General features: G+C 39.5%; 2 protein-coding genes across 2 annotated transcripts in view; one reads left to right on the plus strand and one right to left on the minus strand.

Annotated features, from left to right (window-relative positions):
• LOC129718938 (protein retinal degeneration B) overlaps nucleotides 1-23,868 on the minus strand; it is a 104,577-nt gene that overhangs the window by 65,125 nt on the left and 15,584 nt on the right. The window lies entirely within an intron of this gene.
• LOC129718940 (uncharacterized) lies at nucleotides 20,642-21,962 on the plus strand. The gene is made up of 2 exons (XM_055670186.1): nucleotides 20,642-21,632; nucleotides 21,762-21,962. Exons 1-2 carry the CDS (start codon nucleotides 20,790-20,792, stop codon nucleotides 21,924-21,926), a joined length of 1,008 nt encoding a protein of 335 aa, XP_055526161.1. The 5' UTR covers nucleotides 20,642-20,789; the 3' UTR covers nucleotides 21,927-21,962.

Here is a 23,868-nt window from a genome sequence, read left to right on the forward strand (position 1 = left end):
AGATTGCAGCAATTTATGTAAAAGCGTTCTCGTGCGTTGACAAAATCCAAAATCTTGCAATTTTGAAAATGCTGTATCTCTGGAACGCTACATTTTGTTTTTTGCTGATAAGTGATTCCTATGTCAAATCGTCTGCTAAACACATTGGCGTGGTCAAAATCAAAATCGAAGGGGGGGTATTTTGAGGAAATTGCAAATTAAGTTTTGAATCGGAAAAAATGCAATGTTGGCAACACTGCAGAAAAAAATTAAACACGTAGTTCGATTCTACATCTAAAACCCTTCAAAATGATATGTCAATATCACCTGTACTGCCGCTCATGGCAAGTCCGTCCCATTTGCGTTTTTGTGCAAATGAGAAAATAGCTATTAAAGATCATAACGCTTTTGGAGAAATTTCGCTCCTGTATGTTTTTTTAATCAAAACCATCAACAGAATTTGATGCTGCAATGGCAGATAAACACTTTTGCGTCATAAAACATGCATAAACAGCAAAATTTGATTAAATTATGTTGAAAAACATTAGCTGGGACTCGTATGCCATTACTTTTACGATACCTAGCCAAAATGATAGCAAGTCAGTCACATAGCCACCTATGACCGGTGATGAAAAATAAACTATCAGCATAACGATTTGTCAATTGAGCGAACGGTTGAAAATGTCCGGACTGGAGTTAATCAAGTTTTATGCCAGTTCTGATGAAAGTTCCGATGAAGAAATCACTTCTAGAACCGTACAACCCACGCCAGCCTCTGTAATTCAAAGGTATGTACTAGTTGAATGGTACAAATACTATAATAATATTTAAATTGTACAGAGAGCCAAGGTTGGATGCTCGTGGACCGCTCCGCATAGAGGACATTACGGATTCGGAAGATGAAATGATGACGAGGAAGAGGACTAAGAAAGAACAGCTAGCGGCTCAGGCTGCCAAGAAACGGCGTGTAAGTCACGCAGTGAAACTAGTTGATTGTAATTGTAAAAGGAAGTGCTTAACGAGGCTTTCTGACGAGAATACATTTTTTTGGAACGTAAGCATGGATGAGCATACATCGTTGATTCGGGAAAGAGTAAAGCAAGTTCCTGTACGTAGGCGCAAACGGAACACCTACTCTGGTCAAGAAGCAATGAAGCAGCATAGCTATTTATTCAGCCTTAAGTCGTCTGGTGGTGACCTTGTTTCGGTGTACCGGAAGTTTTTCTTGAATACACTGGGGTATGGAGATGGTTGTGGGTAAGGAATCGTTTTGCTTAATAATCTTGTATCCTGAACAATATGTATTCTGGATATTTTGTTCACAGAAATCTTATCTACCGAGCCTTTGCAGTTAATCCTGATGGAGCAGTAGTCTCGAAGCGTGGCAAGCATGAACGGGATTTGTCCAAGCGTGATGCAGTTAGAGCACACATTCTGTCGTATCAACCGACTATTTCGCACTACAGAAGGGAACACGCCCCAAACCGATTATATTTGCCTTCCGACCTCACGGAGAAGAGAATGTTTGAAAATTTTCAGAGCACACACGACTTGAAGGTGAGCTATGGATTTTACTGCCATGTCCTGAAGAAGATGAATATCTCACTCGTGAAATTGGGACATGAGCAATGCGAATCTTGTGTGACAGCCGAGCAGCATAAAAAAGATTCCGGTCATAAAGATACTGTCCCACACGATGAGATGCCTTGTTCGATATGCGACTCACAACAAGTTCACCTTCGTAACGCAGAAGTGTCTAGAAAACCATATAGAGAGGATGGTGAAAATGCAAAACCAAACCACGTTGTACTCGCTGTTGATTTACAAAAGGTAATGGCATTTCTTTTCTTGATAGATGTTCATAAGGTCTATGTTTCACTGTTTACAGGTAATCCAGCTGCCCCGGCTTGATGGTTTGAAGTCGATTGTTTTTACTCAACGCTTATCAGCGTACAACGAGACATTCGCGCCGGTAGGCAAATACGCTAAACTCGTTCCTGTAGTGGCTTGTCTGTGGAATGAATCAATCGCCGGGAGATCTGCTTATGACATTTTTTCGTGCTTCCACAGACTCCTAAACAGATTTGGCAACGAGAAGCATCTGACCTTGTGGCTGGACAACTGTTCCGCACAAAATAAGAATTGGAACTTGTTTCTCCATCTAATTTTATTAATTAATTCAAAAAAAATATAGTTGGAGAAAGTTGTGCTAAAGTTTTTTGAGAGCGGACACACTTTCATGGCGGCGGATAGTTTTCACGCTGAAGTGGAAGCCAGCATGAGGAAGAACCCACCCGTCACCTACGAAGATTTCTGCAACGCCGTGAAAACTGCCAAAAAAAAGCACCGATGTACTTGACATGACAGCAGAGACGTTTTTTAAAACTAAATTCACCGTTTCTCAATACGTTTTGAATAACTGTCATCCGCGACCATATATTGATAAAATACGAAGAATAGAGTTTACCAAAGGGAGCCTGGAGCTTCAGTATGGCGATACAGTTTCCGACGATGGCGCAATGAAACGATGTTTTTTGTTTACAAAGAAACAAATGAAGGAGATAAATGCGGAAGGTTTTTCATTAGAGAAAAATCTGTCCTATCAGAAAGCTCCAAATGGAGTTGACCCAGATCGGAAGGAGGCTATGCTGAAGGTTATTCAACCGGTGATAAGTGTCGAGAAAAAACTTTTCTGGTATAATCTACCAGAGCAAAAATCTTACTAATTGATAAATACTTCGCCAAGAAACCAATTTAGCAGCACAAAATGCGTTGTTTATTTAAAAAAAAAACGAGGAATATAACTTTCAACAAACTTTCAAATTTCAAAACCAGTTTCCTCACTCATTACTTGTAATCATGATTGTGAAAATGTCCACACTGATATCTTCTGTCAGAGCAGTAAATACAGTGTATTCTCACTGTATCATACATTTTCATAAAAGTCAATATTGGAAGAAGACAACTGATGTGGGAATTTGGAATTCGGTAGTGGTGCAAATGAAGATAACTTTCTTATAAAAATATTTATGCATAATCTAAATGCTAACATCTACAAAAAATAAGCTCTGGAAATCAGCAAGAGAAAATGCTTTAACCGTTATGTGCTCGGAAGTCATCATTTTAAATTTCTCGGATGTCACCATTTTAAATTTCAAAATGGCATCTGGAGTTGATTTTCGGTCTCTCAGCATCATCGCGATGCCAGAAATATAGTCAAGTTTTTTTACGCGGTTTTTTTTTATACGCGGATATTGTTTACGAAGTTTTTTACGCGGATTTTCGAACTACCACGGTTTTTTTACGAGGTACGTATCCCTCGCGTAAAAAGAAACCTGACTGTACCCATATTCGACGGTATTCGGGCAATTTTAGTTCTCTTCCAGACACCGGAAGTCGCCATTTTGGAATTGAGAAAGGGTCTCTATGGTCGTTTATAGGTCTCTAGACACCGTCCCGATTCCGAAAACACTCTTATGAGGTGGCTTTCGGACAATTTTCTATGTTTTCCGGGAGCCAGGAGGCAACATCTTGAATTTCAGAATGGCGTCTGATGGTACTCGGTTTTGAAAATACCCATATAGGATGGTATGCGACGTTGTACTATTTCAACGTTTCTATGGCCACTAGAGGCCCCGGCCGAATCTGTTCCGGAAGAACCATTTGAAGGCATATCACCATAACACCCAAAACCATAAAAATGACCTGTGGAAGTAATTTTAAGAACTTTCAACTAATAACTGTAAGGTTCTGTTCGAATATTCATAATATTCCTCAGTTCCGGAACATATTCCCGGAAAACCAGATCTCCAGCAACAAAGAAATTCTTTTGGGACACCGCTGGCACGAATTTAAAAGTAGAAAAGGTACTGAATCTTTTGGTACTAAATTATTGGAATGGAATGAAAATAGTCAAAGTTACACGAATTTCAATTTGTGGGTACCAGGGTACTCCCCCCATTGACCCCCTTTCGTTGTTATATAAAAACTAATGTTATCAAAAGTTTGATAAACTTTGAGATGTCACTGAGTTTCATCACTTTTGAAGACCATCATTTGTGGTAAATATCATATGTTTCATAATTATTATTGGCTGTGGGACTGACTTGCAATGATTTTTTCTATGGGACCGACTTGCAATCATTTTTGCTATGGGCCAAACTGACTTGCTATTTTTTTCATAGTTTCTCAGAACAAAGTGTTCAAAAGTGTGTGTTCTATCGAAAGTAGATATAAGAAGGTGATGATTCCACTAATAAAATCAAAATTGATAAAAATGCAATTGGGACGAACTTGCCATGAGCGGCAGTGTAGCTCTTCAGGGTCCGTAGATATTCACAAAATAAAAAGGTGTTTTGCTAAATTTGCAAAAAGTGGAGGCAGTCCCATTGGCCGAGGGGTCCACCAATCGGTACAACACTTTGTACTTATAAGTTCCGGCTCGAAATACATCGACTCACAAATTTTGGTCGAAATCAGAGATGGTCGATGCATTTCCTCGGACACTTGACATGGAATGACCCATATGTATGTTAGTTCGAGGCAGTTCTAATTTTTTAATACCCCATAATCCAGGCTTGAATACCACATTCGCATTATTTTCAGAAATCGCAATCGCAATCTGAAAATGAAGGTTTTCGCGACATTTGAGAGATTTGGATTTTCGGAGTGTAGACGAGAACATTATTCTTTTTGCAGGCCTAGGCTGTACGATAAAATCCGAAATAAAGACTTTATAAAACTTCCTGCGATAACGAGAAATGGAATAACATATTTGCACTTTGTCTTAAATTAGAAACCAATATTTATATCTTTTATGAGCGTAGTGTATCATATCATAGGAATAAGTGACTTTCCACCTGCGCACACTAGTAAACGTGTATAGCCATGTAAAGTTGCTTCAGTTTCATCCAAACTACAAATGATCGCATCTCGATGTTCACAATTTTTTAAATTCTTGGTCACGAGTTAAAAGTCTATTCAGAACCCAATATTAAACCTCAAATAAAAGTTCAACTGAAAAATTTTCCAGCTGTTCAAAACGTAGCATTGCAAACCAAACAGCGATTTTTTTATGTTTTCTGCATCTGCAATATCTGCATCGCTAATTGTGACATCGCTACATTTGCTCACTGTGGGATCAGCTTTTGCTTCAATGCTCCCCGAATGCTGTAAGAACTTCTTATTTTTCGCAAGTCTGGGTTCAACGTACAATTGATTATATATTTTAAAGAAAGTGTGGACGGAAGCTTCGCAAGCAAGAAAAGAAGCTAAGTAAGCATTGTAATTTGCTCTAAAATTAATTTATTTACACCAGTTAAGATGCACTACGAAAAGTGTAAAAATTATGCAAAGTTGTCGATGATTGATGCTTTCCTTTGAGAAATAAATAGCGATACGAGAAAAAGCGAGATAGAGAAGAATGAAAAGCATGGAGAGAGAGATAAATTATCCAGAAAATAAAATATCCCATGTCTAAAATATACTTTGGTCAAAACTCTACAGTTCAAGCAACCAATAAAAAATCGCACTCAGTATGATTTTCAAAGAGCTCCGGGGCTTTCATTTGAGCATGCGAACATCAAAATCGGAATATGCGTACTGTGAATAGGGTGTTTATTTGTTTTTTTTTTTGTTCGATTTTGACATACTACACATATAAACATCATATTTACACATCTATACATACAGGCACACATTCACATACATACAGAAATTGTTCAGTTCGTCGGTCTGAGTCGATTGGTATACAACACATGGCCCTCCGTGCCATTTATTTTGCCTTAAAAGTTAAATGTCTAAAATAAAAAATACTCTTTGATCAATATTTTAAAATCTAAGCCACTAATCAAAAATCCACTCGGTAGCATTCTGGGAGAGCACAGTAGCTTCCGTTTGCGTATAAGATCATTCAAATCGGATATTGCGTTCTGTAAGAAAGGTGCGTTAGTATTTTGCGGCACATACATACAGACAACATACATACACACACACATACACACGAACAGACATTGCTCAGTTCGTCGAGCTAAGTCGAATGGTATATACGATTCGGCCCTCCGGATCTTGGATCTATTTTGCGTTTTTGGACCGATTTTATAACCTTTGTTTAGTATAACAAAGGTAAAACAAACATCTGAGAAATTGTCACTCTAGCAATACTCCTGGATAGCTGATTGAGCTTGTTCAGGATTTCTTACGTGCCTCAAGGAAACCATATTGGACTACGTTGAGTGTATGCTGCACATGACATGACAAAAGATAGGAAAATATAATGAAACTAAAACCACTATGGAACAAAAAAAAAATGAAGTATAAAACGCTCAAACAAATTATCAAATGTGGGAATCTTGTGTGGATCTAGGCTCAAAATCGTCTGAATTTTATCAGGTGTTGATGTGGTCCTATATATATCTAATTATTTATCGTCTCAAGCTATGAAAATATCGTTATTTTGTCTTAATCTGATTTGGATTCAGTCTTGATCTGAGCCTAATTTGCTTTGGATCCAGTCAAGAATTTGATTTGGATCTGATCGGCGTCATATGCAATTTGAAAATAGTACGAATCACGTCCAAATATACTTGGGATTCGAGAGAAACTGCTCTTAATTCAAACTGGGTGGATGCGGTTTGATCGGATTGTCTGGATTTGATCTGGATTTGATCTGGATTTGTTCAGAGTCTTACCTGGATGTAGCTAAAAATACCTTTTGTGTTTAATTTAGGTTTAGATTTATCTAGATTTGATGAGATTTATTCTGGATCTGATCTAGTCTGAAACACGTATAAATTTTGCTCTCAATTTTGTTTGTGTTAATCTGGGCTCGATCTGGACCTAGAAAAAGCTCGTCTTAATTTGGTCTGTACCCGTCTGAGTTAGATTTGATATTGTCTTGATTTTAAGTGAATGTTTTTTAGAATCTGGTTCGGATTTAGTTTGGATTTTGTTGGGTTTTGATCTGGATCAGGTTTAAATTTGATAAAAGTTCCGTCTGGATCTTGATTGAATCTTGTTTAGGTTTGGTCAACATCTGGTCTGAAGCTCGTCTACATCTAATTTGAGTGTGGTTATGTTTGATCTGATCGGCCACTAGTCTGTTCTGGCCTTATTCTAGATTTAGTCTTTGAGACGTTCAAATATGCTCTTGTTTTCGTCTGAACTTGGTTTGGATCTTTGTCCGATTCTAGTATAAAACTCGACCTTATCTAGTTTGCAGCCCGTTCTATTCTGGTTAAAATCAAAGATAAATAAAACAAGATACCTAACTTCCATATTTTTGATACATTTTGAACACGAACGATTTCCGACGGTTAGTGTTGCCATCTGATGACTTAAATTTTCATAAACGGGTCACTATGAGCAAAACTGATTTATCGTGCATTTTGTTTTTTTCCTCTGTATGGACTCATCACTGCGACCAGAGACATTTTGATCTATTGTGATATTGCCCAGGTGTTTTCTGTACTCCGCACTTTATATTATTGGCAGTATCACTATTGAAGTGAATGATACGCTTTTTTTTTATTTATATCCGTGCTTGTGTGTGAGACACCCTTTCATTTAAAGCTTACTGCTCTACTATACCGAGCCTCTTTTCTATCCTACCAATATCGCCAAATTACAATTCTCTGAACTGAGGCTACACCTAACGTTTCTCTCTGGCCAGGTTTATTCTAAGAGGGACTTATTATGTCAAGAGGAAGGAGTCTTATCGAAACCTCGTTCCTCGTGCCAATATCGCCAATTACAATTCCCTGTAGAGAGTAAATATTTCTGAAATCAGTTTTATTATAAGAAGGACTTATTTTGTCAAGAGGAAGGAGTCTTGTCGAACCTCGTTCCTCCTACCAACACCGCGTCACAATCACAATTCCCTGAAGAGGCGCTCAATGCTTCACCTCTGGTCAGGTTTATTATAAGTAGGACTTTTATTTTTGTCAAGAGGAAGGAGTCATATCGAAACCTCGTTCTTCCATGAAGAGAACTATTATACGTTACTCAGAACAGTTTTATTATAAGAGGGACTTTTTTGTTTAGATGAAAGTCAGCAAGGGTACTATAGAATTCAGCTTGAAGGAAGAGTATGTGGTGGAGAGCCTGAGAATGAACCCATGTTAAAGTCCTTTGAAAATCAAATGGCCTGATTCTACTAAGATTCGAACCCACGACCACTCGCTCATCAAAGCGGACTCTGTAACCTTGCGGCTACGAAGCTCTCTATTTATCGTGCATAGTTCGTCATCGATCGTTGAGCTGTTCAAGATTGTATATGAAAAAGGTGTGACAGTTTGGTCAGCTCAACGCTTAAGATAACATGCAGATTAACCCTCTAGTGCCCAAGTTAATTTTTAGACGGACTTCCGAAAAATCACTATGAAGCTTTATAAACATTTTTTTTTACAAGTGTTGGTTGAAGCTTTTTAGAGGTTTAACTGAAGACCGTCAAAAGGCGGCACTGGGCACTAGAGGGTTAATGATATTGTCATTTTTTTTGCACTTTATACTATTGCCATATTTTTTGCACTTCAAAGTACGAAAGTAAGGGGTAAAATTTTCTGCCAGAGTGGGGGTTTATATTGACGGGTTATATTTATTCTCAGGTCCCATTCTACCAAAACTTAAAGATTGATATATCGCAATCCAGGTTTCAGAACCATTGTACATTTGGTTAGGTTTATCGGAGTACCAGATTTTCGCTTTATTAATCTCGGCAAGAGTGGAAAACTTGGCTGTAGAGCGTGCTCATATCGGTTATCAGGAAGTTCTGATGGTACGCTTAATTTTAAATGATGCGCCGATAATTCTTGATTCTTCCGGAAAGTTTCATGTTTGAGAACTAAACATTCGTACACATTATTATCATTTTTCGGATGGTAGCATCGTACAGTCGTCCACATGGATACTGAAAAAATTGTTTCACTTTTCAGCAGTCATGTCTTGGCCTTGTCTTCAAGTGATTTTGACGTTAAGTATACATCATATTAACCGTGTATAAATTAGATCGACTTTTGCTCACGCGTAGCGACAATCATGTCCGATGAATTCTGCAAGAGTCAGGTATCTTGTTCTAGTCATCTTTTTTAAAATGTAATCTTGATTTTAGGTGAATCTAGTCAAGATAATCCAAAATTTTATGCGGATCTGGTTTGGATTCACCTGAATCTGATCTGAAATTAGTCTAGATCTGGTCTTCATTTGGTTAGAACTTATTCTGAAATTGGTAAGTACGAATTTGATATAGATTTAATTCGGATCTTGTCTGGAACACGTCTAAATATGCTTTGGATTTAGTAAGAATCTAGCCTAGATCTAATTTGGACCTTGTCAAGGCAAAATTCGCTTGGTCAGATCGGGCTTGGATCAAGTTTACATTTTGGTTTGTTAGAATCTAGCTCAGATTGAGTCTGGATATTGTGAATATTTGTACAGAAAAAAATGCATTTTTGGTTTTATTAAAGTCTGATTCGGATATAATCTGCATCTTGTTGAGATTTGTTCTGGATCGGAACGAGTCGGAAACAGGTTTAAATTTACACTGAATTTTAGCTTAATTTGATCTGATATTTAGTTATGTTGGTTCTTATTTTGTTCTAGATTCGGTCAGATGAACGTTCCAAAATGACCTGGATTTTGCCTAAACTTGGCCTGGATCTTGTCTGGATCTGGTTTGAAATTTGTTTAAGTCCGTATTTGGTCTAAATAATCATGGGGCCATCCCATACAACGTGGACAGATTTTTGACGATTTTCATTTCTAATGTACTTTCAACTTGGCATATCAAATGTCAACTTGATTCAATGTTTGAACTGTTATCAAAAAACCTACAGAAGAAAGTCCGAATTTTACGATAAAAAAATAATGTGTGTTTTTAGCAACTGTTTTTCTAAAACATTCATTATTCGTTTTTATAATAAAAATAACTTTTACGTAGATCTATTGTTCATTGAGTGTAACGGTCCATAAAATTAACAATTTTTGTTCTTGTTCACTTGTTCCATAAGTTTTTAAATGGTGCCTCAGAGCACCTTTGGGCATACAGGAGACAAAAAAAAAACCGATGGCCCTGAATAAACTATATATCTGATTTCATATTTTTGCTGGCCGTTCTTCTCACTACGTGGTGATTCCAGAAGGGGATGAATCAGAAGCTGATGAGATGGGAAGCGACATCGAAGATGAAGTCGCTATGTTTGCGATAGATCCATTACCAGATGAAGTTTACGAGTATTTTTCTGAGACAAAAACGGGCCAAGAAAGAAATGAAAGTGGGTCTAAACGCATTGAAAGCGGACCAAAAACGAAAACTTACCATTTCTGGGAAAAGCTGCAAGCCAAAATCTAGGTACATGACAACTCAGAGATGAAGAAAAGAGGAGAGCTCGGATATGACAAGCTCTTCAAAATTCGTTCTTTCATCGATGCAGTGAGAGCCAATATTGTAGCCTAGAAAATTCCTTACTCAATAAAAAATAAATCATCAAATAAATATAAACTAAGTTTTTTTTCGAAAACTACGTTGTTTTCAATCTTTTCTATAGTATATAGTAAATAGTTTAAAAAGTATCAGAAAACTTTTTTTTCGTGTTTTTAAAAATGTCCCTGCTGTGCTCATAGGTGCTCTGGAGCACCATTTCAAAATACAATGTTTTACAGTGATTTCAACTACCCTGCAAAGTATTTTGCCTAAATTGACCCGGAAAGTATTTTTAAATCATGAAAAACCTCGTGAGCAGGAGAGGGTTAATAATCGCGGCCCTCACTACCCTTTTGATAAGTTGATTCGTTTTAGAAGTACAATAGCCCGTAACTTTGTGATTGCGCATCATAATACCTCTTATTACAGCATGCAATCACTCTCTGGAATCTACTTCCGAATTATATTAAAAGTATTCGAACAGCAACAATATGCCATGAATGCATGAGCTGATTGATTGAAAAGAATTACGTGACTTGTTGGACTGTTGAGTGGTGATAAGGGTAAACATGTGAAGCTAATATCTATTTATTTAGTTTTTAGTAGTATATTAAAGTAAAATGTAAATTGGTTGTCCGACTTTTCCTAGAAAACCATTCCCCAGAAAATAAAGTATCGAAGGATTTTCCCCAGAATGAACCATTCTCCAGAATACCAAATCCCCGAATATACTAGTTACCAGAATCCTAAACCCCTGAAAGTACTAGTTACCAGAAAACCGATTCCCAGAATGCACCAATGCCCAGAAAACTATTCTCCAGCATCACCGTAACCAGAAAAAAAACATTAGTATTCAGTTATTATATTGTTAACATTCTAAATTATTTGACATTTTCAATTAACACTTGCGTACCTGACCCCTCCAGATCCGAGAAACATGAAAATTGATCGAACCTTTTCAAAAGATAACAAATTTATCATAGTTTTTGGGACAGTAGGGAACATTTGTTCCGGATTTATCGAGGGGAACGGTGGGGTAAGTACCCTTGGATTAGTAACGGAAAGCTGAAACTCAAAAGGCTGAAACTCGAAAGGCTGAAAAGTATGTATCATAAACGAAGGGCTAGATGCACAAAATGCTGAATTCACAAAAGGCTGAATGTGCGAAAGGCTGAATCATGAAAGGCTGAAAGTTTTGTAATTTGAATCAGAATTGAAAATTTTGGACTCTATTGAATTCATAATTCTCCTAAGGTGACAAAGTATAATTTTTTTGATCGCACCTTTATAAACCAAAAAATAATCTGTTTTAGTAACATGCTTTTGAGACAAATAAAGAATTAATGGCAATGGAATAGATTAAGGGAGAAGTGGAAACCTGCCACAAAAGTGTAAAATAATAAGTTTTTTTCGTTGAACATATTGATTGAAAACCATACCAATGCGGTTCTGCGTTTAATCGACGGCCTAGTCTCCAAACCTCACCACCCCTAGACAATCCACCACTTCGTATACCATACCCATAGGTGTTCGTATTCTCGTATCCATAGGTATTATACCTGATGCGGCTCTGCCGCATAATCGAGGGCAAGGGACTGTGGCGGCCCCCAAGGCCGGCACTGCTCCCGCAACCCGAGCCGGCCGCCGACTCGCCGTCGGAAGCGGCGGCCACGTGCACTCAAACAACTATTCTGTTGGATTTCCTAGGTCTATTCCAAACATAGGGGTGATCCCCTAGCTTACGTCCGAACGAGCGGTAGCGAGTCAGGACAGCATTCACCCCGGACAATCGAGTTGGCCAAAGGCCACGAGTGTGTTGCATTATATATAGTTTTTAATATAAACTTATATTTACATGCAGAAATTGGGCTATTTCATAGACCGGAAGATTTTCGGCGGTAAATATCGCATGAAAATATACCGACGTTGGCGACAGTCTGATAGTCAATACAAATAATTCACACAAACGATGAAACCGAAATAAGAAGCATTTTGAATTTTCAGCCTGTTGTGATTCAGCCTTTCGTGTTTTTCTGCCTTTTGTAGTTTTTAGCCTTTCGTGATTTCAGCCTTTCGTAGTAGACCCGTACCTTTCCAGAGACATATGCTAATTTAAAAACGGTAGCGAAACCTTGCTTTAACATATCAAGCTTTAGGTTTTTGCAAAACAACACTATTAACGATCGGTATTCCGCCACTTTGTTTCAATTAGATAGTCGGATTCCCTCAGCCGTGCCAGTTCTGAATTGACTGTTTATTCGATGACTGCAGCCCAAGCCGGAAAGCGTATGAACTCTGGCACGACGGGCGAGCGAGCACACCGCACGCCCGCGCAAAGGGATGAACGGGCGGCCCAAAAAACCACACGGCCGAACGCCCCGGAGAGCGTTGAGGCAGAAGCGCTGGCAAGTCCACGGCGCAACACCCGCATGAACTGGGAGCACGCGCAGACCCGCGACCCGGCAGCCTCGTAGCCTGAGTCATCCCAGTCTTCAGAGCCAATCCTTATCCCGAAGTTACGGATCTAAATTGCCGACTTCCCTTACCCACATTGATGTATCGACTAGAGACTCTAAACCTTGGAGACCTGCTGCGGATTCGGTACAAGCTGTTAAGAGTTTGCGTGCCCTAGTCTTTGATTTTCAAGGTTTAAGAAGAGAATATCGACACAGCATTTTGATACCATGCTCTACCAGCCTGTCCAACCATATCTCTCTATGAAAGACTTCCATGGCTAGTATAACTGTTAAACAGAAAAGAAAACTCTTCCGATATCTCTTGTTGGCTTATCGGAGGAAAGGATTCATGTTGCCATGATTACAAAGGCGCTACAGTTTCCGGTGTGCACGCCAATGCAAACGTATACTCAACAAGCTCCGGAATTGTAACCGGGTTCCCTTTCACTCGTTTAATGTATACTAGTGCAGCGGTTCTTATTTTTTTTTTGACCGCGTACCTCTTGGCAACACTTTTCAAATCAATTGTACCCTCTGGCTTGATTTGTTTTCGCAGAGAGGGTGGGAGTAGAGGTAGATCGCGTTATGTAGTCTAGTTCAGGTTTTAAATTGAACTATGGTTTGTTAAATTGCAACAGCCATGTTTTGAGAGCAAGATTGAATAACAAATTAAATAATATAACGAAAAATTGCTTCCTCCGCCATTACTGATTTTTATTTCGCGTACCCCCTGGAGGCTGTGTCGACTTGTGATGTTTCTTCAGCCAAAAACGATTACTGAAAGTTCTCCGATTTTATGACTATGGCCTGGTGTCAAGCGCTTACTTATTTACTCCATGAAAGAACAAGTGTATTAGTTGACAATAAGTTGATTCAAATGATAGAATCGTTATACATTATACAAAAACTCAGTTTTAACAGATTTTCCAAGTTAAAAAAATTAAAATGCATATTTCTTCGTTTTAGGATAACAGTTTTCTGGAAAACGGTATTTTCTGGGAAATAGTTTTCTGGGCATTGGTTCATTCCGGATAATAACTTTCTGGGGATTAGTACTTTCTGGGTAGCAGTTTTCTGGTGATTGGTACATTCTGGGATTTTGTTTTCTGGGGAAAAAGCTTCGGTGTTTCATTTTCTTGGGAATAGTTTTCGAGGAATTGTTATACAATCTGTAAATTAAGATGTTAATTTATTTTACAAGACAGGTAACTTACAGAAAACGGTTGTAAACGCCTAAAAGTATGCGATTCCTACTCTTAATCCTGACAGTATAGTTTCAATCCCTGAAAAGCTTGCAGTTAGAATCAAAATTAATTCAAACTTCTTCACGTAAATTTAGTTGTGCTTGAATTCTCTAGAGCGGAGGTTTCTTTTGATTAGGACGGAAATAATAAGTACAAGATTTGTTTGTGTGAAACAATCTCGAAGAATACTAGTTCATAAGAGTCGTCAATCTTTTAAACGTATAAGAAACTTTTATTGATATCGTGATCCAACATCCAACATCAACAGAGCCACTTGTTATGGTCTGAAACAAGAAATCGTTTTCATAATTCGAGTTGACGAAATTCTCTAAGAGATATTGTAGCCTGTTTAGTTTAGAATGAATATTATCCAAAAATCGCCCAAAGTATGCACATTTATTGTCCATAATTTGGTTAACTCCTGTGTTTCTATAAATTCAGGTTATCTGATATACATCCTTCGAGATAAGAATAAAAACTATCCTAATCAATTTGAAGCTTTCCGAAAAGCAAGAAACCATCAACTGTGACTTATTACGGTGCTAAAGTTCTACGTCATCGATTCCAACTTTTTTGCTTCGACAAAAACTTAGCAGCATCACCACCGACGGAAGCAGCCATCTACGTCACTTGATTATCTTGTACGCAAATTCAAAAGAGTGGTTGGGTCAGGTCTGTGGGGCGTCATATTTTATGCAACGACCAAAGCGAAATTGCAGCTGAGTTTTGCCAGCGCCGCAGTACGATGTTGTTGCGTCACAAGCGCACCGTCGATGTGTTTAAATACGGATTCTTCTTCATAAATGTACAATAATGGGAAAGTCACTTGTCCTAGAAAGCAGCCTGTAAACTTTCCCTTTGTTCTAGGCTTACTGCATCAGCAAGGAGAACGAACGAACGAACAAAAAAGAACATTGATCTGCCAGGATTGTCACGAGGTAGGCATGGGAGAGAAGGACGGAGATACACACTCACATCATAAAATAATCATTATATCTGCCAACAGTTGGAGAATAACTGCGTCGAAGCGGTCTGCAACCGATTCCATTACCCGCTGGCATGCCAAGCCGAGGGAATATTTACTCACTCCGGAGAATCGAGAAAGATACTTGTGCCTGATAGGACCCCCCACCATGAATGGAGAATGGAGGATGCGCGCCTACGTCAGTTACAATCCGCTAAACTGACGTCATCATTATACCTGATCGATCCGTGTTGTAACTTCCGTTCTCGATGGGACGAGGACGAGAGTCCGGATGAAAGAGAGAGGGGGGGGGGGGGGGGGTCGACCTGCACTATTTTTATCCGTGGTTATTTTTGTAGCCCAGTGTCTGTCGCACTGACGACGGTGCGGCCGGTGGCCTACTGCGACCTTCGAGAGGAAACAACTCATGTCGACATGAGGTATGACAATCTGTACAATCTTTTCCCGAAGCAATTTTGCTAGTCCCATTATTTTAATGGCCACCAGCAAAATCAGCTGAGCTACTCGGACGGAAGGGCCGGAAATCGGCAATCTGACTTCGTCATTCCACTCACTAGAAGGTACGGGCTAACGCTACCATAACAACACTGTCGGTTTATTTTTAGTCTGCCAAGCTTAGCGTGAGTTCGGCTGTTGTCGGTGTTCAGCTTGTTATTGTCGCGTTCCGCTCTGTCAACGGTAGAACAATTTTGGCAAATTCGCTTTTCGATTTGCTCTGCTGGTACCCGGTCTAGTGGGATTTATCGGAGAAAGTCGTTTTATCGCAATATTATAAAAACAATACATTGAAATTGGTACTTTGGAATCGCTTTTAAAGCAATATAGTCTTTTTTGGTGCAACCTTAACTGTTTAATGTTAGTTTAAAGCTTACTCTGGAGTAAGTTTTTACGCGGAGAGTACGGATCACGTGACAAGATTTTTCTACAAGCCCTTTTCATGAATTAGTCTTAATAAAAATAAATACTAATAGCACGAAATGACGTCGCCCTTCAGCAGGTTTTCCCTGATTCGAACCAAACTAAAATCACTGCTGACGTCAAAACCAAAACTAGCCCCACCAATTTGTCACTCTATTCGCACGCACGCACGAAGACCCTTACAGCGAACGGCACATGCAAATAACCATGAAAGGGTCTTATCCATCGCGCGCTGACTCTCTGTCTCTCTCTGCTTTCCCATTCTCAAACCGCCCGTCGTTTCCTGACTCATCGTACCCAGGGGAGCGACCGCAAACGGCGGTGATAACGTCATCAATTAGCATACCGACCGTGCTGGTGTAGTGCGCCTATATAATCGCAGCATAACAAAGCTTTACTCATATCACACAGATACTAAACTGGTTCGCGGAAATTTGTGCAAAGGGGGCAGGCCAAAGAAGTGTTTACACGCAGCTCTAATGGTACTGGCAACCGTAATATGCGGAAGCCACCCTACTAATTGAACTTGCCTCTAGCTATCAATCGATGCTGACAAACGACGACTAGCACAAGCTTCTTTCTGCTTGTGGTCCCCTGCTGGGTCTATTGCGTTGCGTGTAGTGAACCTATAGATATGAGAAATGACAAGACACTCACCGTTAAGGCAACTGTCAACATCAAAACGGATAACGGCAATGCAAAATTATACAGATCGCCCGTTTTGATGTTGACAGTTGCCTTAACGGTGAGTGTCTCGGCGTCTCTCTGGTGTATAGGCTGACTAGTTGCGTGTGCATATGAACCGAAAAAATACCAGACAGATAGTAAAGTATCGGTAACGACATCCAAGAAGGCGGCTACTAGTGTATAAATACAACGGACGTGGAGGGTAACAAAATAAACATGTTGAGCTGACACACACAAAACAGATAAACACGAAAACGCGAGGCAGGCGACGAACGGTGACTCTCCCGTACACACATGCTAGTAGTTAGCATTGGGCGATACGACGGAGAGTATCGATACTTCAGTATCGATACCCAAAAACCAAGAGTATCGAGATACTCAAAATATCGGTCAAAAAGTATCGATACCAGAAGTATCGATACTATAGCTGAGATCATTTTTTGAATTTTTGATAAATACATTCACGCAGGGTGGCCACTTTACCGGAAAAACGGGAAAAGCGGGGAAAAACCGGGAATTTTAAATCACCGGGAAAAAAATACGGGAAAATCGGGAAATTAGGCTTCACGCCGGGAAAATCATCCTCCTTCATGTCTGCCGCTTTATTTGTTCAACAGTTTCTGAGGAAATGTCAACATGAGACCCTGTTTTTTTTTATGTTAACCTAACTGGCATGATTCTGCCGGATAGGGGAAAGCTGGTTGTTGGTTTCAGTTAAAGTCGACAGCGGCTTCACAGCAAGATCTGCGTCAAATAAAATCAGGCTTGATCAGGTGGATAAATTTACTGTTCCGTAACATATATTGTCAGATTTTAAAGAAGTCAAAAAGTTATCAGCGTCGCGGGAGGCGTATTGAAACTTCTTGTGAATAGTGTTCGACATCGCATCGGGGAGAATCCGGTCAAAAGTCAAATATGACCGGAAACTTCGAGTCTCGATTTTATTTCGAACCGGACCGGAGCGGAGCTACCCGGTTTGTACTTCCCGATTTTTGGTATGATTTTAACCACAAGCAGCAAAAAGCAGCAAACAAAAATTTTTTCATTCTGTGTTGGACCTTTTGACTACTTGATTTTGTTGGGGAAAGACGCCACCTTGAAGAGCTGTTTGTTAAAGATTTCTCCGATTTTTTCTATATCAAAAACAAAAAGTAGCTAAAATATTTTTTTTTTCAAATTGTTTATTCAGAGTGTCAGTTGAATTTATTTTACGGACCATGAGAAAATTTCTTATACATTACATTGACCCCAGCTCGAAAATTTTAAAGTCCCAGGATCGAAGTTTTTCGAAAAAAAAAAAATTGTTTTGAAATAACAGATCTCAACGTTTCATGCATTTTGCAAAATGCATCTAGACAGTTTCATGTGCATTTTTTTCATTGGTCACTCTGAGGCTCTTCTTCCCAAAATCCGCTTGAAGTTTTGCCTGAGGACATTTTTCTAGAAGACAAAAACTCTATGCCCCAACTCTTGAATTTATCCCACGCATTTCATTGGCATCCTGTTACAGAAGCACTGCAAGCTCGAGAGAAGGTTGACAGAGAAAGATGCAGAAGGGAGCAAAAAAGCGCGAGAAGGCAAAGATTTTCAACGATTTGGAGATAAAGAGGGCGAAAATTGTGCAGCAGATCACCATGAAGGTACTTGCTAAAGTCGACAAACAGCTAAACACGATGGAGGAGGAATGTTTTTCATAGTATTGTAGCACTATTTTTGCAAGGCACAAATAAGCATGTGAAAATTGATTTTTTTCTCATATGTTTTAAAAATAAAACACCGGGAAATTTCACTAAATATCATCGGGAAAACCGGGAAAAAACCGGGAAATTGAAAATTGATATTGAGTGGCCACCCTGAATTTACTGAAAACCAGTATTCGATTCAGTGATTCGCGAAAATACAGCAAAACTATTTGCTGAACAGAAAACAGTAAATGAATGGTTGCTGGAATCCAGCAAAAGAATTGATATGTCAAAAAATTTACGTCAAGCTGTCATTAGTAAAACGCGCCAAATCGCTGTGCAGCTGGTACGGGATCATCGCTAAGCTCCTGATAGCGAATATGGGATCATAGCTGAGTCCTTGTTGGGCTAGATGAACTTAAAAGTTGAAATGATAATCATACATCTCTAGTTCAACAGTAATTTGCCTATGATCCGATGGGCGGATGGAATCTGGTGCCTGGCGAAAACATGGTTCCCTTGAATTAACTGGTTAACCAGCAAATTGATTTATGCTTTGCTGAATGAACAGCAAATTGTCATAGCTGACAACCAGCAAGTTGTATTATGTTTTACCGAACATGCAGCAAACGATCTGTCACTTTTATGCAATTGAGCATTACTGAATAATTAGCAAATTTCATTTTGCTGAACAGATTGCTGGAAGCACAGCACACCAAAAATCAGCAAAATTTTGGTGGTTTCCAGCAATGAAAATTTGATGTGCCGACTTTTTGTTGTTTTTCTGGTATCTATCCGCATTCTCTAGAGCAGCATGAATCAAATGACTTCACAAACAAATACATACAGGTAATGCAGAAATTCTGAGCTTTGGCAAACAAATGAATTAAACAACTTATATCTTCAAGATTTGTATTCACTGGCCCAATAGGCTGTGAAGCTCCCGTCTTATTTGTATACATTATTGACACACTTCCATATTAATTGATGAGGAAGTTGATGACATAAAAAAGTTAGATATGTCAGCGAAAATAAGATAGTGAAGTCTACCGCTGAATTTTTCTAACTAATAAATATTGCAATTTTTTTTTTCCACTTGTACTCTAACTTGTGTCGACGGAAAGCATGAGTTAGTTTCCGCTTGCAAATATTCGATCTGAACAGTGTAACCAGAAAACTTATATTTGTTTTTAAAATACAGTCAAATTTCGCTCGTTGGGCTATTTTTAGTTGGGCTACGTTTTAGTTGGGCTCCCGCTCGTTGGGTTATAGCCCAACTAAATCGAAGCCAAACATCATTTCTTATAACGTTGAATTTCGTTTGAGGGGTTTGTGGATGTATTTTAACGCAGAAAGTAGAATTAATTGAAATAAAAACAAATGAAGCTGAGTATAAATGTAAACAAACAATATTTTAATCAATTGTCAGAGAAATAATATAAATTTTGTGCCTTAATAATGCAACGTAGAGCTATGCCTATTTTTGAAAGTATTTGAGAACACGTTATTATTGAGCACTCCTTTTTGGCTTTAAATGTGTGGCTTAAGTAAAACAAATTTCGAATTTGGCCCTATGCTGCGTTTGGCTCAGATTTTGACAGTTCGTTTGGCTCACAACATTCTCTCTATCTATTTCTCCATCTAAAGCCTGTAGTACACTCTTTGTCTAATGGTCAAATTTTTGACCTTCTGACATAATGGTCAAATTTATTTGACATCATGGTTGTTGTTTGCCCGTGTTTGCCTCATGTTAAAATTGGAGAGTGACAAATAATTATCTTCGACCAAATTTTTATCTGTCAAAAAGTGCCAAATATTTGACGCTTGGTCAAAGAGTGTAATACAGGCTTAAGTTTTGCTAGTGCAAATAGACTTGTGCGATACTTATACTGACAGTGGCAGCTTTTCAGTGGTTCCAGCTCGTATCAACTAGCTGGCATCTCCATCCGATTTGCTTTGCTTTATCGCAGCCAACATCGCAGCGGTTCTACGATGTGTGGGCTCCACTGACGCTGACAGACAGCATAACATAGCGTATCAAAAGTGGCGGTGATCTCGTGTACACATTGAGATGTTAGCCCTTGTAACATGTCAGCTAGCTGGTCCGTATGCATAAAAGAATATCGATACAAATATCGCGGTTTTCAGTATCGATACGGTCGAGTATTGGACGCTTGTGTATCGATCCAAAAAATCGAAATATCGTCTCAAAAGTATCGATATTTCCGATACCGATACAATATCGCCCATTGTTACTAGTAGTAGTCAGCTACGAGTGGAACGACGGAATACGGACGCAATTGCAATTCCACCAGTCGCAATTAAGTCATCAGTGGAAATAGTGGTGGAATTCGGTTCGAATCGAATCGCGCTGACCTGTGTCCAAATCAAACAAATAGTGTGAATAAGTTACGCGCCGGAATGTCTCGTGACGAGTTCGAGGAGCTGCTCTACTACGTGGTGGAGCTGAAGAACAAACTGAATGCCAAACTGGATGAGCAGTGTGCCAAACTAAACCACCAGGGATCGATCATCAACCAGCAAGGTCAAATAGTGGACGAACTTTGCTGGCAGCTGCGGGAGCTCAGCGAAAAAACCCGTGAATTGCGGGCCGAGAATCGACGGCTGACCGAGCGATTGGATCGATTCTGTCCCAAATGCACGGGATGTCGGTGTGAGGCTAGTACGTATGAAAATCACCTCGCGGAAAGGTACAACGAGCTGTCGATGGAGGTCGAGTGTGGTGGAAGGAAGCCGGTTTCAGTCGATGATGGTAGTGATAAGGGCGTCGTAAAAGCGATCGAAGAGCCGCGCAAAAACGACGAATATTCTCAGGTGACAAAGAAACGCGACACACAAACCTTGAAAAAGAAGTGGCTTTTTGGTGGGAAGGGGGATCCGACGACAAGCGAGAATCCCAGCAAGTCACTGCCAGTGACCAGTAGCAATACGGTGTGGTACCTGGACGACATAAGCATCTACGAACCGATTGAGCTGTCGGCTAAACCGACAACTCGAGCGCAGCTGGAGAAAATCAGTGCCGAAGTGATGTCCAACAGCGTACCTCCCAAGCCAGCACCGAGGAGACTCTATGCAGCCGCTGCAGTGGACAATCTAGCCCAGTATTTTGCCGATCAGACTCCAACCGCCGGCAGTATCAGCAGTAGCGATGACACAGATGTTATGTTGAGGCCTAGTCGGATTAAACAGTTCAGTTCGGAGTCGCAACGGGGCAGCAGTAAGGTTGCCTGTAGTCAGATTTCGGTGAGTTTCAATGATTAAACGTCAGCCTAACGATAGGTTGACTCAATGCTGATAACGGTCTGAATGTGATAAGCTCTGTACGATGACTCGACTTAATTGGTTAATTATTTTACTCTCATCCACCCTCAGGACCTGGAACAGTCTTACCTACCATCGGAGCAAAACATCACCGCAGAAAACTTTGTTCGTTTCACAGTCAGCAGTCGACCCGTGACAATGGCTGCCACCGGCAGCAATCCAGAGGCAGGACCGCCAACAGACAACCGCCGACACGCGATTCGCTCGTACATGTAAATTATCCGAATAAAATCACACTCGCTTTGACATTTAGACGCTGTTTGTGAACTACGAGAGAGCGAAAAAAAAAGACTCCCCTTCCCAGAACAGAACTGCAAAATAACCGCGCGTTCCGTTTATTCAGTAGGTGAAGGTCAAAGCAATTTCCGCTTGCATTTCCTACCTGCCCCACTCTCGAAGTTTTCCCAGGCGCACAGCATAAGCCGAGAACATCCGACGATACACGGGACAACACACGGGTCAAGGCAATTGGCCCTCCCTCACGTTGCAAAGTAGAGTATTACTACTTTTATTGGTGCATGATTGCTCTCTAATGTTTGTGCAGTTTGTTCACTTCCGCTCCGAAACGGGCTGAAATTCACTGGACGTACTACACTAGGGTATATTCTGTGAAAACTGAATTGAGCATGTTTAGGGGTGGAAGGCTTTCAGACAACTAAACAGAATGTAATGGTTAGCAATTCCAACCAAAATACATCGCACTTGAGCTAGATTTTCACTTCAGTTGATGGTATGTAACGTCTTCGCTCTATGGAATTTTTGTCAGTTTGTGTCACCTGGTGGTCCGTAAAAAGATATGCAACCGTCACAACGAGTTTCGTTCGTTTTCCTTTGTACTGAAGAGTAATTTTCCTAAGGGGCCATCCACATACCACGTGGACAGATTTTTACCGATTTTGACTCCCCCCTCCCCCTCCGTGGACAACTGCCCATATGAATTCTAAAAAAAATGTATGGACCGTGGACATTAACCAACCCCCCCCCCCCCTAAAGTTGTCCACGTGGTATGTGGATGGCCCCTGATACAGATATCAGAAAGGTAGACTAAAAGATCACTAGTATGCTTTCACTGGTTAGCAATGCTAATTACCACTCGTAGTTCTTCCTCAATCCTGCGTTTGTGCATGTAGGGGCGTTTATGCACATAGCCTTATACTTTTTGGATGTTCGTATACTGATAAAATATGGTTTATCATTATAATGTTTCTTCTAGACTCAATGTCTAGAAAATTTCCGAATTCCAAGAAACTCTTGAAATCACAAATTTTATACTTCTAAAAGGTATAGAAGTCCTCAGTTTTAAATTTCAAATGTTTACCGTTAGAAAAAGAAGTAAAAATAACCCAGATTGTAGCTAGTTTCCGACAGGGGTGTTCCACGACGGATCAAATTTTCACTCTTCCACCGATCCTTTGTAATTTCCGGGCATGTAACTCGCAGACTCACCTTGTAGACTTGAAGCTTTCCTTAGTGAACCTCTAAAACACCACTAGACCTTATTTTTTTTAAATGTTACAGAAGACATGATTTTTATAATAATCAATTTTTTCTGTGAAAAAAGTCGCTTGAGACTTGCAGGGCTGTTACAAAAACCTTATTTTTGAATCCGCAAAATCCGCGCCACGGAATTGGAGATCCGCGCCGTGAGAACTAAATCCGCGCCAAAAAAAAATTTAAAATCTGTTGAGAAATATCATTCATCAAATATCATTTTTAAAATTTTGTATTTACCTCAAAATGCAGGACATTTGAATTTTGTTACTGGTTAACTACTTTTGAACATAAACTCTAGAAAATAAATTTGCAAAAAAATATAGTTAACCGTAAGTCGAAACTCTCACTGCGCCAATGTTTAGCAGTAATGATGGAGAAAATATTATTTACAAAATCTTCTTTACAAATGCAAAACGTCGCACTAATTTCATTTTCTTTCTTTTTTTTTGAGGAAAATATGATTATGACGAGTAACATACCTGTAAGACATAGAATATATATGAGAAGCGAGAATTGAATTATGAGATTTGAATTATTTGAGGTATGAGGTGGGATAAATGCTGTGAGATATGAAAAGAAATAGATAACCATCTAACTCTTCAATCCCGTATACCATCAAGAACATTCAATCAGTAGTTAATAATGTTCGTGAGTTGCAATTCGT

The sequence above is a fragment of the Wyeomyia smithii genome, chromosome 1 (assembly GCF_029784165.1).
Source record: "Wyeomyia smithii strain HCP4-BCI-WySm-NY-G18 chromosome 1, ASM2978416v1, whole genome shotgun sequence".
Lineage (NCBI taxonomy): Eukaryota > Metazoa > Arthropoda > Insecta > Diptera > Culicidae > Wyeomyia > Wyeomyia smithii.